The following is a 13,827-nucleotide window of genomic DNA, read 5'->3' on the forward strand; positions in this document are numbered from 1 at the left end:
AATTGAATTCTTACGGTCGTAACTAAGGTTATTTTCTGGTTAGAGAAGCAATCAATGGTCGTACTTTGGCTATCGAAAAAGTAAGAAAAAACTGGCAGTCAGAGTTTGTTGATAGCTATAACCAACCTAGTGACGAATGAATGAAATATCTTTGCATCAATGATCATTTAATTGGACCGTGCCTGAAAAGTTAATCCTTTGGATAGAATTTTGCTAATTGCTATTTTTAGTAAATTGTACTTGGCGAGTTAGCTTTTGAATTTTGTTTATTTTATTTTCATTTTCATTCCATTAAATATCTCCCAATTTTGTTCTATTGACTTGGAAAGAAACAACTTCTTACCCGTTACTTGTGGAATCGACCCTACTTGGCATTTTCAGAAACAACTTCTTAAATTTTAATCTTTATGAAACCCAGCTTCTCCCTCAATTTTCAGAGGTTTCTTTTCCTTCATCATGTCAAAGTTGCTATTATAATCACTGTAATTAGACAGCTAAACTTGTCATTCCAATTATACCCTTGATCCGCCGTGGGAAATACATAAAATGTGGTTGAACTGCCCAATAAGTTCCACATTGAACCAGATAAAATTGTTTAAGGACTAAATTGGTAAAAAAAAAATCATAAATGATGAAATTGATTTAAGTGAAAAAGTTCAAGGACCAAATTGGCGATTTTTCCGTATTATTATTATTATTATTATTATTATTATTAGTCTGAGATGCCGAACAAGTTGTGGAGACTTATTTCACCTTTACAAGGTCATTGGAGGGCTTGACGAGGTGCGATTTGGTAAGGAAAGGCACAAAAAACTCTTTTTTCTTTATTAAAAAACATACAAATTGCACTAATAATGGCTGAAAATGCATCCAACATGCAATAGTGAAAAATTGTTAGATGCAAGATATATAAAAGTTAACAAAAATTATCTTAGTACCTCTGATATATTCCAAATTCAGATAAATCATCTGCCCCCAATGAATATATGTGCATATCATCATTGTCAATAAATATTTATGCATATCATTGCCGTTAGATTTTATAATGAAGTGGTTCAAGCTCCAAATCTAGTTTTAGACTTGAGAAAATAAGTTAAGAAATTCAAGATTTGACATACAAATCTGAAAAGCTCTCAAATCTAACAAAACAAGATATAAAATTATATAAATAAAACTCTCACTAGGATATCTTAGTAGAGAGGAAAATTCTCACTAGAAAGTCTCACTATAATTTATTCGACATAAAAAAAAAAAGAGAAGTCAAACAGAGGGAGGAAGGCATTCCTTCATGGAGGAAAAAATAATTGTCTTGAAGGTTTTGTAGAGAGATGGTGGAGAAACTTCTTTTGTTTTATCCATTGGATATCTTTCTAATTGTTAGCTAACGAACAATAAACTCTAAATGAAACTACTAAATTTGCAACCGAAGACATTTTTGTTCTTGTATTTTAGTATCGTAATCGTCACCCAATCAGAGCCGCCCATGACGGCTTCATTAAATATATAATTTGGGGGAACCAGGAGTTGAGGCCAAATTTCGGCAACCTTCAAGGCACTTCATTGTTTTCTCACAAATTTTGTTTATTTAGTGTAAAAGATTAACTTTAAAGTGTCCTCAAATTTCTTCCCTATTTTCTCTCAAACTTTACCCGTGAAAATTGTTTGTCTTCATCTCGTTGATTGTCTCCCCCAGTGCATACAAATGTATTATGGGCATTTTGGTGAAAGAAAGGCACAAACCGAGTTCTGCACAACTAAATTTTGCCAATAGCATATGAAAATATGAAGAAGAATAATAATAAATGAAGGATCTGTCTAATAGGTGTCCATAAAGCGTCATTAAAATATATCTCAGGCGTCATGCTTTTGGAAATGTAAAATTAATTAGAAAAAATAAATAAATACAAGAGAGAGTAAATAAAATTAAATAAGAAAAATATATAAATGCAAGAAAGATTAATAATTGTTAATAGATGTATATACATGATAGATTAGATAAACGTTAAATATGTTAACCAGCGCCTTATTAGCAACCGTTAAAAAAAACCCATAAATGAAAGATGTGATCACCAAATCATTGACAAAGAAATGTGTTGAAAATGAAACAAGAAAGTCAAACATGATAAGGGATCAAAAATAGAATTTAATAATTGCAGATACTCCAAGAAGTTGAGTTGAAATCAGTTATCCGATTTCCAATTCACAACTTATGCTGTCAAAGAACTACAAAGGTACTCAACTTCTGCAAATATTTATTAGTTTCGAAACTCTTACAAGTACCCTAGCACCTGAGATCAAGACCCAACTGGTCACAATATTCAGTATAATACTCAACACGAGCACTAACAGCGTCCGGATTTGCACCATCACTTTCAAGCTGTCCGTTAACGGCACGAATTGTAGCCCCAAAACCCTGACCAGAAATTATAAGATCATGACAATTGTTCATCCAGAACCACAAGGCAGTTTTGAATGAAATAACATTATCTGTGGCCACAGTTTCAGGTTCATTTAGTCCATCGAACCCTATGCTTTCCCCTGCTGGCCCATAGTTAAAGTTCCATGATATTTGTAATGGACCCTTGCCTGGCACACATGGGTACTGAGTGTTGCTCTCATCACAGTAATCTTTGGAGGGGCCGTCTATCTCTTCTATGTAGCACAAATCTGCGCATATAGAGAAGTCTGTATTCAATTATCACTGGATTTCAGATGTTTTTACTATTAAAAAAAATATAATCTAAATACAAAAATAAATGAGAAAATAAAAAAGTTGATTATTTAAAATCAGAATCTATAGTCAGTTATAATAATCAATCAAGAACAACCCCAAAACAATGTCATCAATAATTAAGAAGGGACCATATGTTATAAAGAAATTGTAAAGTTACAAGTAATCACAGACTAAATAAATAACCAATGCAACAAAGTAGAAAAAAAAAAAAGGAAAACAATAACCCCTCTGCCCAGTTATAAGAGACACACCCTCATGATAAATTTCTTTTTTTTTAGGTAGGTCATTTTAAGTTATTTGATAATAGTAAGTATTTCATATTAATGTCGTTATCTTTGAAGAAAGCTCTTGGACAACAGTGCACAGGACAACATCCTATGTAGAACTGTACAAAGATTTAGTAAATAGGATCTCAGACTTAGAAAAGTTACTAAAAATTTCAAAAAAAAAAACTAAATCTCCTTGGTGGAGTTGTTCAAAGCTTACGTCCAGTCTCATGAGTCACATGAGCAATGAAGGCAGCAATCTCCCTTTTAGAATCATCAACTGAACCAACTGTTCCAAACTCAGAATACGAATTCAGAGCTTCAAGAAATGCCGATGCAGTATAGAACCCTTTTCCAGCACAGCTTGAAGCAGCTTGATCAGAAGTCCCGCTCAAGAAAGCGTCTGTCACAACATCAGCAACTGAAACACCATTATTACCACCATCTGATGCAGCGGTGCAAGGGCCGGACTGGCAGCCTTTGCCACAACAGTCGTCGCTGGTGCCACAATGGCCCCACTGGCTGCAGCATAAATCTGGTTCAGAGTCACAGTTTTGGCTTGAAATCAACTGGGAAAAGGACCCTACAAGAACCAATGTTTTCAGGACCGGGCCGGTCCGACCGCGGACCGGCCATGGCACCGGTCCGGTCCAGTATCAAACCCGGAAGCTAGTGGAAAACCGCTAAAAACCATATGAACCGTTGAACCGCTAAAAACCCGTGTGAACCGTAAACCGGCAGTTCTCAAATTTTGAAACAATAACCTCAAATTCAAAACAATAACAAGAATGGAGACTTAGAAAAGTTACTAAAAATTTCAAAAAAAACTAAATCTCCTTGGTGGAGTTGTTCAAAGCTTACGTCTAGTCTCATGAGTCACATGAGCAATGAAGGCAACAATCTCCCTTTTAGAATCATCAACTGAACCAACTGTTCCAAACTCAGAATACGAATTCAGAGCTTCAAGAAATGCCGATGCAGTATAGAACCCTTCTCCAGCACACCTTGAAGCAGCTTGATCAGAAGTCCCGCTCAAGAAAGCGTCTGCCACAACATCAGCAACTAAAACACAATTATTACCACCATCTGATGCAGCGGTGCAAGGGCCGGACTGGCAGCCTTTGCCACAATAGTCGTCGCTGGTGCCACCATAGCCCGGGAAAAGGACCCTACAAGAACCAATGTTTTCAGGACCGGACCAGACCGACCGGTCTGATCGTGGACCGGCCATGGCACCGGTCCGGTCCAGTATCAAACCCGGAAGCTAGTGAAAAACTGCTGGAAACCATGTGAACCGTTGAACCGCTAAAAACCCGTGTGAACCGTAAACCAGCGGTTCTCAAATTTTGAAGCAATAACCTCAAATTCAAAACAATAACAAGAATGGAGGCTGTTGGGATTTGAACTCTAATCTTCATGACCATAATAAGGTATGCTTACCACTAAACCACAACTGGAGGACAAGCTTTTGTTATGTAGAATTTTACTTAACTTAACCAAAAAACTAGAATCAGATTAAATAAAAAAAAACCCTAACAGACCTAGCTTCACCAATTAGATTAAATTAAAAAAAGCCTAAAATTTTTGGCTTTTTTTTTAGCCTCACCAATTAGATTTATATTTTTTGTAATAAACTTTTAAATTTTTTTCAGGTTAAATTGATGAAATTGTGAAGGGGATGCTGTTGCCTTGTTATGCAAATGATGGAAGTTTGTTATTCAAATTGTTTGCCTTGAATATGAGTTGAACTTTTTATGGACTTTTTTAGAATTGTGAAAGAATGTTAACATTTATTTTATTTATTTTTGTGTTTTTATTTGTGATAATTGATGAACATTTGGACTATATCTATTTATGTTTGTAATGAATTTATGAAAACTTGGAGTGAATTATGATATTTTAGTTATATTTATCATTCCAGGTTTCATGTATAACTTTTGAAAAATTTATTATTATCTCAACTTAAATTTAGATTTAACTTTTAAGTTATATTGGTGAATGTATTTTAGGGACTTAAGTTATTAATAACCATGTTAGATTGTTCATTAGCCATCAAGTTCTAGTGTAGACTATAGAGTGAAGACCTGTGAAGTACAACAAAAAAAAAAAAAATTGTTGAACCGTTGAACCGGCCGGTCGGACCGTGAACCGGCCCCCTCTCCGATTCGCTGGCCGGTCCGAGTTTAAAAACATTGACAAGAATTGCAATGAAGAAAACGATGATTAGAAAATTCTTCATTTTTGTACTTGAAGAGGGAGGAAAGGATGTGGACAGAAATTGTTTGAGTAAGAAGGAGGATATTTATATCATAGAGAACTGGAAAAGTGATCAGCTTGTGTGAAGTATGGAGAACTGCTATTGTTGGAAATCTTGAAGTTGAGGACTGAATGGAATGGATATAAAAAGCAATATTAGTGCTTGACTTTTAATTAAGGGATAATTGCAGAAACCTCCCCTGAGGTTTCTGACATTTGCACTGACCTCCCCTGTGGTTTGAAAAATTACACTGACCTCCCCTGAGGTTACTAATCCTTTGCAAAATTAGTCCAAACGATTAAAATATTGTTTTAGGGAGTAAAATTAGAATTTTGTACCAAATTTATCCTTTGTACTACATGTCCAATGAATGACAAAATACTACAAATCAATTAACAATTAATAAACTTTAAGGAGTACAGTTTATAGGCAAATAAACATTACCTATTTAAAATACCGGCTCTTTACGGGTATTTTACTTTCAGATATTTAATTTAATACAAATATTTACGCTCAAATATAGATTTGTATTTACTTTCAAATATTTAATTTTTGTTAAATACAAAAACTACCAATCTCTCTTTCGTAAAAATATTAATATAACACTTTTTTAATTTTAGTTACAAACATTTATGTATTTAATATAAATTAAATGATTTAGAATAAAATACTCATAAAGAGCCAATATTTTACTCATGTAATGGATGAAAGCCATAAAGAATTAATACTTTATGAGCCATTTTTTTAAAAAAATATTTAATTTATATTAAATAAATAACCTACCGATTTTGTTTTTGCAAGCATATTACTGTAACACTTTTTAAATTTTACTTACAAATATTGATATATTTATCATAAATTAAATATTTGAAAGTAAAATATCCGCAAAGAGCCGGCACTTTAAATGAATAATACGTGTTTGCCCATAAAGAGCGGGTAACTATTTAAAGTACCGGCTCTTTACGAGTATTTTACTTTCAAACATTTAATTTAATACAAATATTTACGCTCAAATACAGATTTGTATTTACTTTCAAATATTTAATTTTTGTTAAATACAAAACCTACCAATCTCTCTTCCGTAAAAATATTAATATAACACTTTTTCAATTTTAGTTACAAATATTTATGTACTTAACATAAATTAAATGATTCAGAATAAAATGCACATAAAGAGCGAATACTTTATTTATGTAATGGATGAAAGCCATAAAGAATTAATACTTTAAGGGCCATTTCTTTTTTTTAAAAAATATTTAATTTATATTAAATAAATAACCTACCAATTTCCTTTTTGCAAGAATATTACTATAACACTTTTTGAATTTTACTTACAAATGTTGATATATTTATCATAAATTAAATGTTTGAAAGTAAAATACCCGTAAAGAACTGGTACTTTAAATGAGTAATGCGTGTTTGCCCATGAATTATACTCCTTAACGTTTATTAATTGTTAATTGATTTATAATAATTTGTCATTCATTGGACATGTAGCACAAAGGGAAAATCTGGTATAAAATTCTAATTTCACTCCCTAAAATAATATTTTAATCGTTTGGACTAAATTTGCAAAGGATTAGTAACCTCAGGGGAGGTCAGTGTAATTTTTTAAATCACAGGGGAGGTCAGTGCAAATGTCAGAAACCTCAGGGGAGGTTTCTGCAATTATCCCTTTAATTAATCTATTGACTTTGGCACTGTCAAAAAGTAGCAACCTTCTTCATGGCATTCGGAATGGGTATTGTGGAAAAGAAAATTTTTGGCCAATTGATATCAACAATTGCGAGAACAAGTCACAAGTCACAAATATAAGGCGTGCAAAAAGATTACTTGATGTTGTCTGTATCATCTGATGTTAATAAAGCCTAACTCTGTTGTAGTCCTATTTCAGTCTCGTATTTGAGTGAGAACACAGATGATATTTGTACCATTCTAGATCCACGGGCTGCCCTACTACAAATACTTTTCATTTGGCTTAAAAAAAACATTTTAAAGGGTGTAAGCTTTACAATTAAAGCACGATCTTTACCTTATCATGCAAAGTATTGGACATATAAAATTTTATCAAACTGTTGTAGTGAAAAGAACTCGAATGATCAAATTTTATCCAGTTGATAAATATAGAATCCTAAATAAAATGCATAGTCCTTTTTTTTCCTTTAGAGTTCTTATTGCATACTATATGAATTAATTGGCAAAATTTTGGTAGCGTATAGGAAATGATACCAATATAAAAACTACATTTACTACTCGAGGGCTTATTATGCTGCCCAATTTTTTGGTTTCTACCATGAACTGGAAAAAAAATCTTTTCGAAGCATAAGTTTCCCCAAATTCTCATAGACTTTACAAATGAAAGTTATTTGTTTCTCGTCGTTCATTGTCTCACCATGCGTGTGCAGATGAATTATTGATTGGCCTTGTTGTGGCAGAAAGATAATTCCCTAATTAGTCACTTCAGCCAGTTGAATTAGATCTTATTCACAAGTTTTTTGTACTTCGGTATAATAGCGCTCTCTGTTCCTTAGTCTCTTATGCTTCGGTTTACTCCCAATCTTAATTGCCTTAACATTGGTGCATTTAGACCCTTGCATTTGGTAATTCATAATCTTAGTATAGTTATGATCCTCAAATCTCATACCTTGAGAAACATCACGGCTAAAATTGCCAATAGCATATTGAAACATGAAAAGTAAATGAAAGACTGAGAGGAAACTTCAATGGAGAGACATGTTGACAGTGAAACACCAAAGTCGAAAGCTCGACAAATATGATCAAGGGATCAAAACTGGAATATGCCTATTTGTAAATACTCCAAGAAATCGAAACAAGACCAACAAAATCAATTATATGATTTCAAAACTTAAACAACTTTCGCTTGTAAAGAGCAAGAAAGGTAAACACCTTTTGCTAATTTTTATTAATTTCCAATCAGTTTTAAGCCTTTATAGCTCAACATATTACTCCCTTCCGAGCACTTTCGGCTCTCCAGGAGCACCCTAGCATCTAAGATTCGGACCAGGATCAACACCCAGTTGGCGACAATATTGAGTATAATACCCAACACGAGCACTAACAGTGTTTGGATTTGCACCGTCACATTCAAGCCGACCATTAATGGCACGAATTGTAGCCCCGAAACCCTGGCCGGAAATGATAAGAGAATGACAATTGTTCATCCAAAACCACAACGCAGTTTTGAATGAAATAACATTATCCCTGGCTACAAGTTCAGGTTGACTTAGTCCATTGAACCCAATGCTTTGTCCTGCTGGTCCATAGTTGTAGTTCCATGATATTTGTAGTGGACCGCGGCCGTAATACCCCTTGCCTGGCACACATGGATACTGAGTGTTGCTCTTGTCACAGTAGTTTCTGGACGGGCCGTTTATCTCTTCTATATAGCACAGATCTGCATGATATAGAGAAGTCGCATTAGTTACCATTCTGTCGAATTGATAAAAAGAAAAAATGCATGTTTGGTAAGACAAGGATTGTCGGATGATATGATAATGAAAAATGTAGAAAACAAATTTTATGAGTTCTAATAACAATTAATTGCAAAATTATAGAATTGAAAGGATTTAAGAATCACAAACAAATATATTTATGTGGACGAAAAGAGAATAAATAACTTAACTCAAAACGTCATTAACATTTTAAACAAAGAAGAAAGTCTTACCGAAATAAAAATTTAATAAATTTTCTATAGACTATTTTAGGCTTTCCTAAATTTTTAGAAAATACTCCACCTAATACTCTATTGATAATTTATCAGAATCGTTGAATAAGAAACAACACGATTAATTATGAAATAAAACCCCAATTACTAATTAATAAAATTACTAGAACTTGGCTTCAATAAAACTAATGCTAATTAAATAGAAAATTTTTGAAGCTTGGTTTATTTTGCCAGAAAAAGAAAAAGAAAAGAAGAGCCATCAATATTTTTGAATGAACCACAAGTGATTTAAAATTTACAAAGTTGTAAGTAATGATTTAAAATTTACAAAGTTGTAAGTAATCACATGCTTACTAAATTATAAAGTTGACTACTACAACAAAGTAAAAAGAACGGAAAGTAATAATTTCTCTATCCAATTATAAGTGGCACCCATATTCATGATGAATTATTACAATAATAAGTATTTCTTGTTAAAGTTTTAGTTTTTGAAGAAAGTTCTTGGATAATATTGCAAAGAAAAATATTCAAAACTTAGGTAGATCCGGTTTTCAAAAATCCAATAGATCAAAGTGTGCTATACTATCTCACTAAGTGGTTTGACACAATTTAGACTATTGAATTTTTGAACATGGGACTTACCCAAGTGTCAGTCCAGAAAAATAATCTATATATTACTGTACCAACATTTAGAAAAGTTCCTAAAAATATTTTATAGAAAGTTCCAAAGTAATTCTCTTTTGGTAGAGTTGTTGACAACACTTACGTCCAGTCTCATGAGTGACATGAGCAAAGAAAGCAGCAACCTCCCTTTTAGAATCAGCAGCAGAACCAGCAGTTCCAAACTTAGAATACGACTTCTGAGCTTGAAGAAATGCCGATCGAGTATAGAACCCTTTTCCAGCACAACCCGAAGCAGCTTGATTAGCAATCCCATTAAAGAAAGCGTCTGTGACAATACCAGCAACTGAAGCACCATTATTACCACCGCTGGGTGCCCCAGTGCAAGGGCCGGATTGGCAGCCGGGGCCACAGTAGTCGTTGCTGGTGCCGCAATAGCCGAATTTGCTGCAGCATAAGTTTGGTGCACAGCCACAGTTTTGACTTGAAATCAGCTGTGGGAAGGCTCCGACAAGAACCATAATGGAGAAAATGATGGTTGGAAAATTCTTCATTTTTGTGCTTGAAGGAAGAGAAATGGATGCGGGCAGAAGCTGTTTGAGAAAAAAGGGTATATATAGGGAGGAGAGCTGGAAAATGGATCAGCTTGTGTGAAGAAGGGAGAGCTGTTATTGTTGAAAAAATTTAAGTTAATGAATGAAAACAGAAATCACGTTTGACTTTAATTTGTGCATTGACTTTGACAGCGCCAATAAGTGGCAATTTTTGTTCTTGGTTTCTAGAATGGTATTTGTGAAAGATTGATTTTGATCAATTGATATCAATAATTTTGGAATTGAATAATGTAGACTCACAAGTCACAACTATTGTGTGTATTTTTATGACTTGAAGTTGTCTACAGCATTTAATTTAGTGCTTATTAATTCATTAACTTGCCTAACTATGTTTTAGTCATACTTCACACTTGCATTTGAGTTTAAGCACTCAAAAATATGAGACATATCAATTTGTCAGTTACAATTCATGAAATAAAATAGTGTAGAACCTGTATTAGAATAATTTTAGGTTAAATGGTGAAGAAAAGCAACACTTTTACATAGCAATATAAGTGGTAGTCAGTTTTGGAAAAGCTAAGAAAGGATTAGAGCCCTGCTTGATAACCTAATTCAACACTTAAATTCAATGAATTCAAATTTTAATATATTTAGACCGTTTGATAACCAAAGATTGAACATATGAATTAATTAATTCGCACTGAATTTTCTAGGCAAAACTTATTTCCAAAATTAAGTGATAAGTTATTCACTTATCATTGAATATGATATGCACTCAAATATATTAGATTTAATACTTAACAACTCAATAATTTAACGGATTAAATTTTCAATTTTCAAATTTTGGACTTCAATTTTCACGCTTAACTTTTGTCAAACGCATCCTAATTAGGACACTTGCATATCATGAATGACAAAACTATGTGGCTTTTGCTAGTACACGTTACGATGGTATTCCACTTCGCGTGTTTGTTGGGGATACCGGCATGCCCATTTGCATCATGTCATATTTCATAACAAAATATTATATTCTAAATATATATGAAATATTTAATTTCTATATGTTAATTTTTAATACAATAATATAATGTACTTGTAAATCAAATAGTATCAAGTAAAATAACTACATAGAACCAGATAAAAATATAACTGCAGTGCCCCTGTTAGATTGAATCTTTAACAAATTGAATGCTTTGAACTTTTTTCATTCAGGATTTCAGTGCTATAATTTATAAACAGTATTTCCAAAAAAGAATTGTAAGTCAAGATCTCAAATTGGTGCCCCCAGTAAGTAATTGTGTTCAGAAAACAACTAGAGTCAAAAGTCAAATTTTCGTTTCTTTCCTGTTCTTGTCTAAAGACAATTCTGCAGACAAAGAAGTTGGAAAAAAAAAAAATATGCTCACAATTTGGCAGGGCAAACCTCATTGCCTAAAAATTAAGATAAGAAAAAAAAAATCAGTTCATTTTCTCCTCATGTTTACTATTATCTTATTAAATTAAAGGAAACCACGCTTATAAATTATAATCACTTACATCAAAATCCAACGGCAATTTTCTCCATTTTTTGGGAAGAAGAGGAAGGGGGAAAAAGGAAGAAGCTTCCGTAGAAAAAGGAAAGAATTGAGAAATGTGATAGGTACTCTGTCTCCCTCTCGGCAAGTGCGGCTTAAGCCAAGCACAGCTCACAGAAGTCCATTGTTGAATTAGTCTCCCTGAAAATTTCTAGCCATAAGAATTTTAACTTTTCTTTTTAGTGTAAATGGAAGATCTCGAAGTAGGGATCTCTTACTTATATTTTCTCTCCTTATATCATCCAACTCATTTTTTCCCCGAATTTCAACTTGCTAATCCATAACTTAGCTTCATGGATCATACTTCTAGATACATTCAAAAGCCATGAATAGTCGATCATTTGGACTATTGTAGTTTAAAGAACTAAGAATTAGTGCACTCAAGGATAAAATTCATTTGGAAATATCTAGTTCATTGAAAACGTATGGTCCTTAATTTTTGTTTGGATTTTGACGATATACAAGTCTGAAATTCTAGAAAACAAAGAAAACTGCCATCCTTGAACAATTCTTTAGAGATTTTTTGTTCTTTTTATTTTTTGAGCAAATGAAACATCTTCCCGTTTATCATTGGAACATAAGCTTTACAAAGGAGCAAAACCTCTTACTACAACAAAAAATCTGTAGCGAGCTATTTTCCTTACTACGAGGAGCTTTAGGCCATAAGAGACAAGTCAGGTTGAACAATTTTAACCACTTCTGATTTAATAAAATTTGGAGTGAAGCCCACCAACGTGTACAGGGTTTGTCTTTCCAAAAAACAAAAACAAAAAACAAAACCGCTGCTGCAACTACTTCCATTATCAGCATTCTGTATACGAAAATCAACATTTAGTCTTTCCCAAATTTAGTATATTTTAGTGCAAAATTGAAAAAATTCTCTTGGCGCAAGTGGAAAATTGTAGATTTGCAATCAATTACAAATTTTCCTAGAAAATAGATGCCCAGTGATCAACTATGGCGCTTCATAGTTCAGCTTTTCCATTCTCATACGTAGGAGTTAATCAGAATTTTCTATGACAAAAAAAAAAGGAAGAAGATTCATGAAGAAAAATAATCTATTGGCTGTACTTTATTTCGATTTAGACATCAATAGTGCAATGGCAAAAGGACTTTGTAGATGAACCTAGTTGATGTAATGAATTTATGATGATTTAATTAACTAACAACGCAATCAATTCGGTCGACTAAATGTCATACTCAAGAGGTCATCATCTTTGTCAAAGGGTCTATACATTCCATACATTAGTAGTGAATGTTAGTGGATTTGTTACTATTGCTGACCATGTTAGCCACTAATCTCTATTAAATCATGTCTTTAGCTTCTTATAAGCTTCTCTATACCCTACCTAATCTCATACCATTTTACCTTCTCTTGGATTATGTGGAATGCCTACTTGACTGCCGGATGCAATGCCTATATTTTAATGATTCCAGTACATTTTCAAAATCTTCAATTAGCTTTTAAAGTATCGAAGTTCAGTTCACTAATTGGCCATAAAGACAGATCAATAGCAAAGTTGAAATATGCCACTTATCCTGAGACATTGTAGAAAGTTGTTGAAGGGTGAGATGAGTTTTTCAGTTGTATACAAGCTGTATAATGGGGTCTTCAATAAAAAGTTTACCATTTGCTCAAAAAAAGAAAAAAAAAAAAAAGAAGGGTGAAATGAGGAAGCTGAATGCTAAGCGATATAGTTCTAGTAGTGATAGAATAAAACAGGTGTGTATGGCCAGTTATGTGAAGTGCAATCGTTCTCCGTCATTCACCTTTTGATATTACTTTACGGGCCAAATATAAGAATGAGATCTCTTGGGCTGGCCACGTCTTCTTCTTCTTCCTTTTTTTTTTTTTTTTTCCATTCTTCTTATAGATCTTTCAGGCGAATAAGCAATCTTTGGGGAAATAATGTAGTATATTTGGACATTGGGATAATTTAACAGATCTCCTTTCAGTTTTATGACAAATTCATCATAGTTCCCCCTCAAATTATTACATTACACTTATAGGTGACAAATCAATCCATTTAATTAAATTTACCCATACCCGTCCATGAATAGATGGGTATGGGTATCTTAATTTTTTGCATATAGGTATTAATGGATTACCCAATAATACCAATTTATTAAATGGGT

General features: G+C 33.1%; 2 protein-coding genes across 2 annotated transcripts; both read right to left on the minus strand.

Moving 5' to 3' along the window:
• Positions 1 to 2,281: 2,281 nt before the first annotated feature.
• On the minus strand, positions 2,282 to 4,231 carry LOC113735903 (endochitinase EP3-like). Its single transcript, XM_027262871.1, has 3 exons — positions 3,862 to 4,231; positions 3,221 to 3,598; positions 2,282 to 2,667 (listed from the first exon to the last, which is right to left on the minus strand). Exons 1-3 carry the CDS (start codon positions 4,229 to 4,231, stop codon positions 2,282 to 2,284), a joined length of 1,134 nt encoding a protein of 377 aa, XP_027118672.1.
• Positions 4,232 to 8,138: 3,907 nt separating this feature from the next.
• Positions 8,139 to 10,168, minus strand: LOC113735012 (endochitinase EP3-like). The gene is made up of 2 exons (XM_027261887.2): positions 9,709 to 10,168; positions 8,139 to 8,672 (listed from the first exon to the last, which is right to left on the minus strand). Exons 1-2 carry the CDS (start codon positions 10,115 to 10,117, stop codon positions 8,260 to 8,262), a joined length of 822 nt encoding a protein of 273 aa, XP_027117688.1. The 5' UTR covers positions 10,118 to 10,168; the 3' UTR covers positions 8,139 to 8,259.
• Positions 10,169 to 13,827: the final 3,659 nt, after the last annotated feature.

Source organism: Coffea arabica, chromosome 3c, assembly GCF_036785885.1.
Source record: "Coffea arabica cultivar ET-39 chromosome 3c, Coffea Arabica ET-39 HiFi, whole genome shotgun sequence".
Lineage (NCBI taxonomy): Eukaryota > Viridiplantae > Streptophyta > Magnoliopsida > Gentianales > Rubiaceae > Coffea > Coffea arabica.

Coding starts and splice junctions, on each gene's coding strand:
- LOC113735903 (XM_027262871.1), bottom strand. CDS start 4,231: ATGGCCGGTCCACGATCAGACCGGTCGGTCTGGTCCGGTCCTGAAAAC. Junction 3,599..3,861: donor TGTGACTCATGAGACTAGAC/GTAAGCTTTGAA, acceptor CGGTCCTGAAAA/CATTGGTTCTTGTAGGGTCC. Junction 2,668..3,220: donor TGTGACTCATGAGACTGGAC/GTAAGCTTTGAA, acceptor CTATATGCGCAG/ATTTGTGCTACATAGAAGAG.
- LOC113735012 (XM_027261887.2), bottom strand. CDS start 10,117: ATGAAGAATTTTCCAACCATCATTTTCTCCATTATGGTTCTTGTCGGA. Junction 8,673..9,708: donor TGTCACTCATGAGACTGGAC/GTAAGTGTTGTC, acceptor TATATCATGCAG/ATCTGTGCTATATAGAAGAG.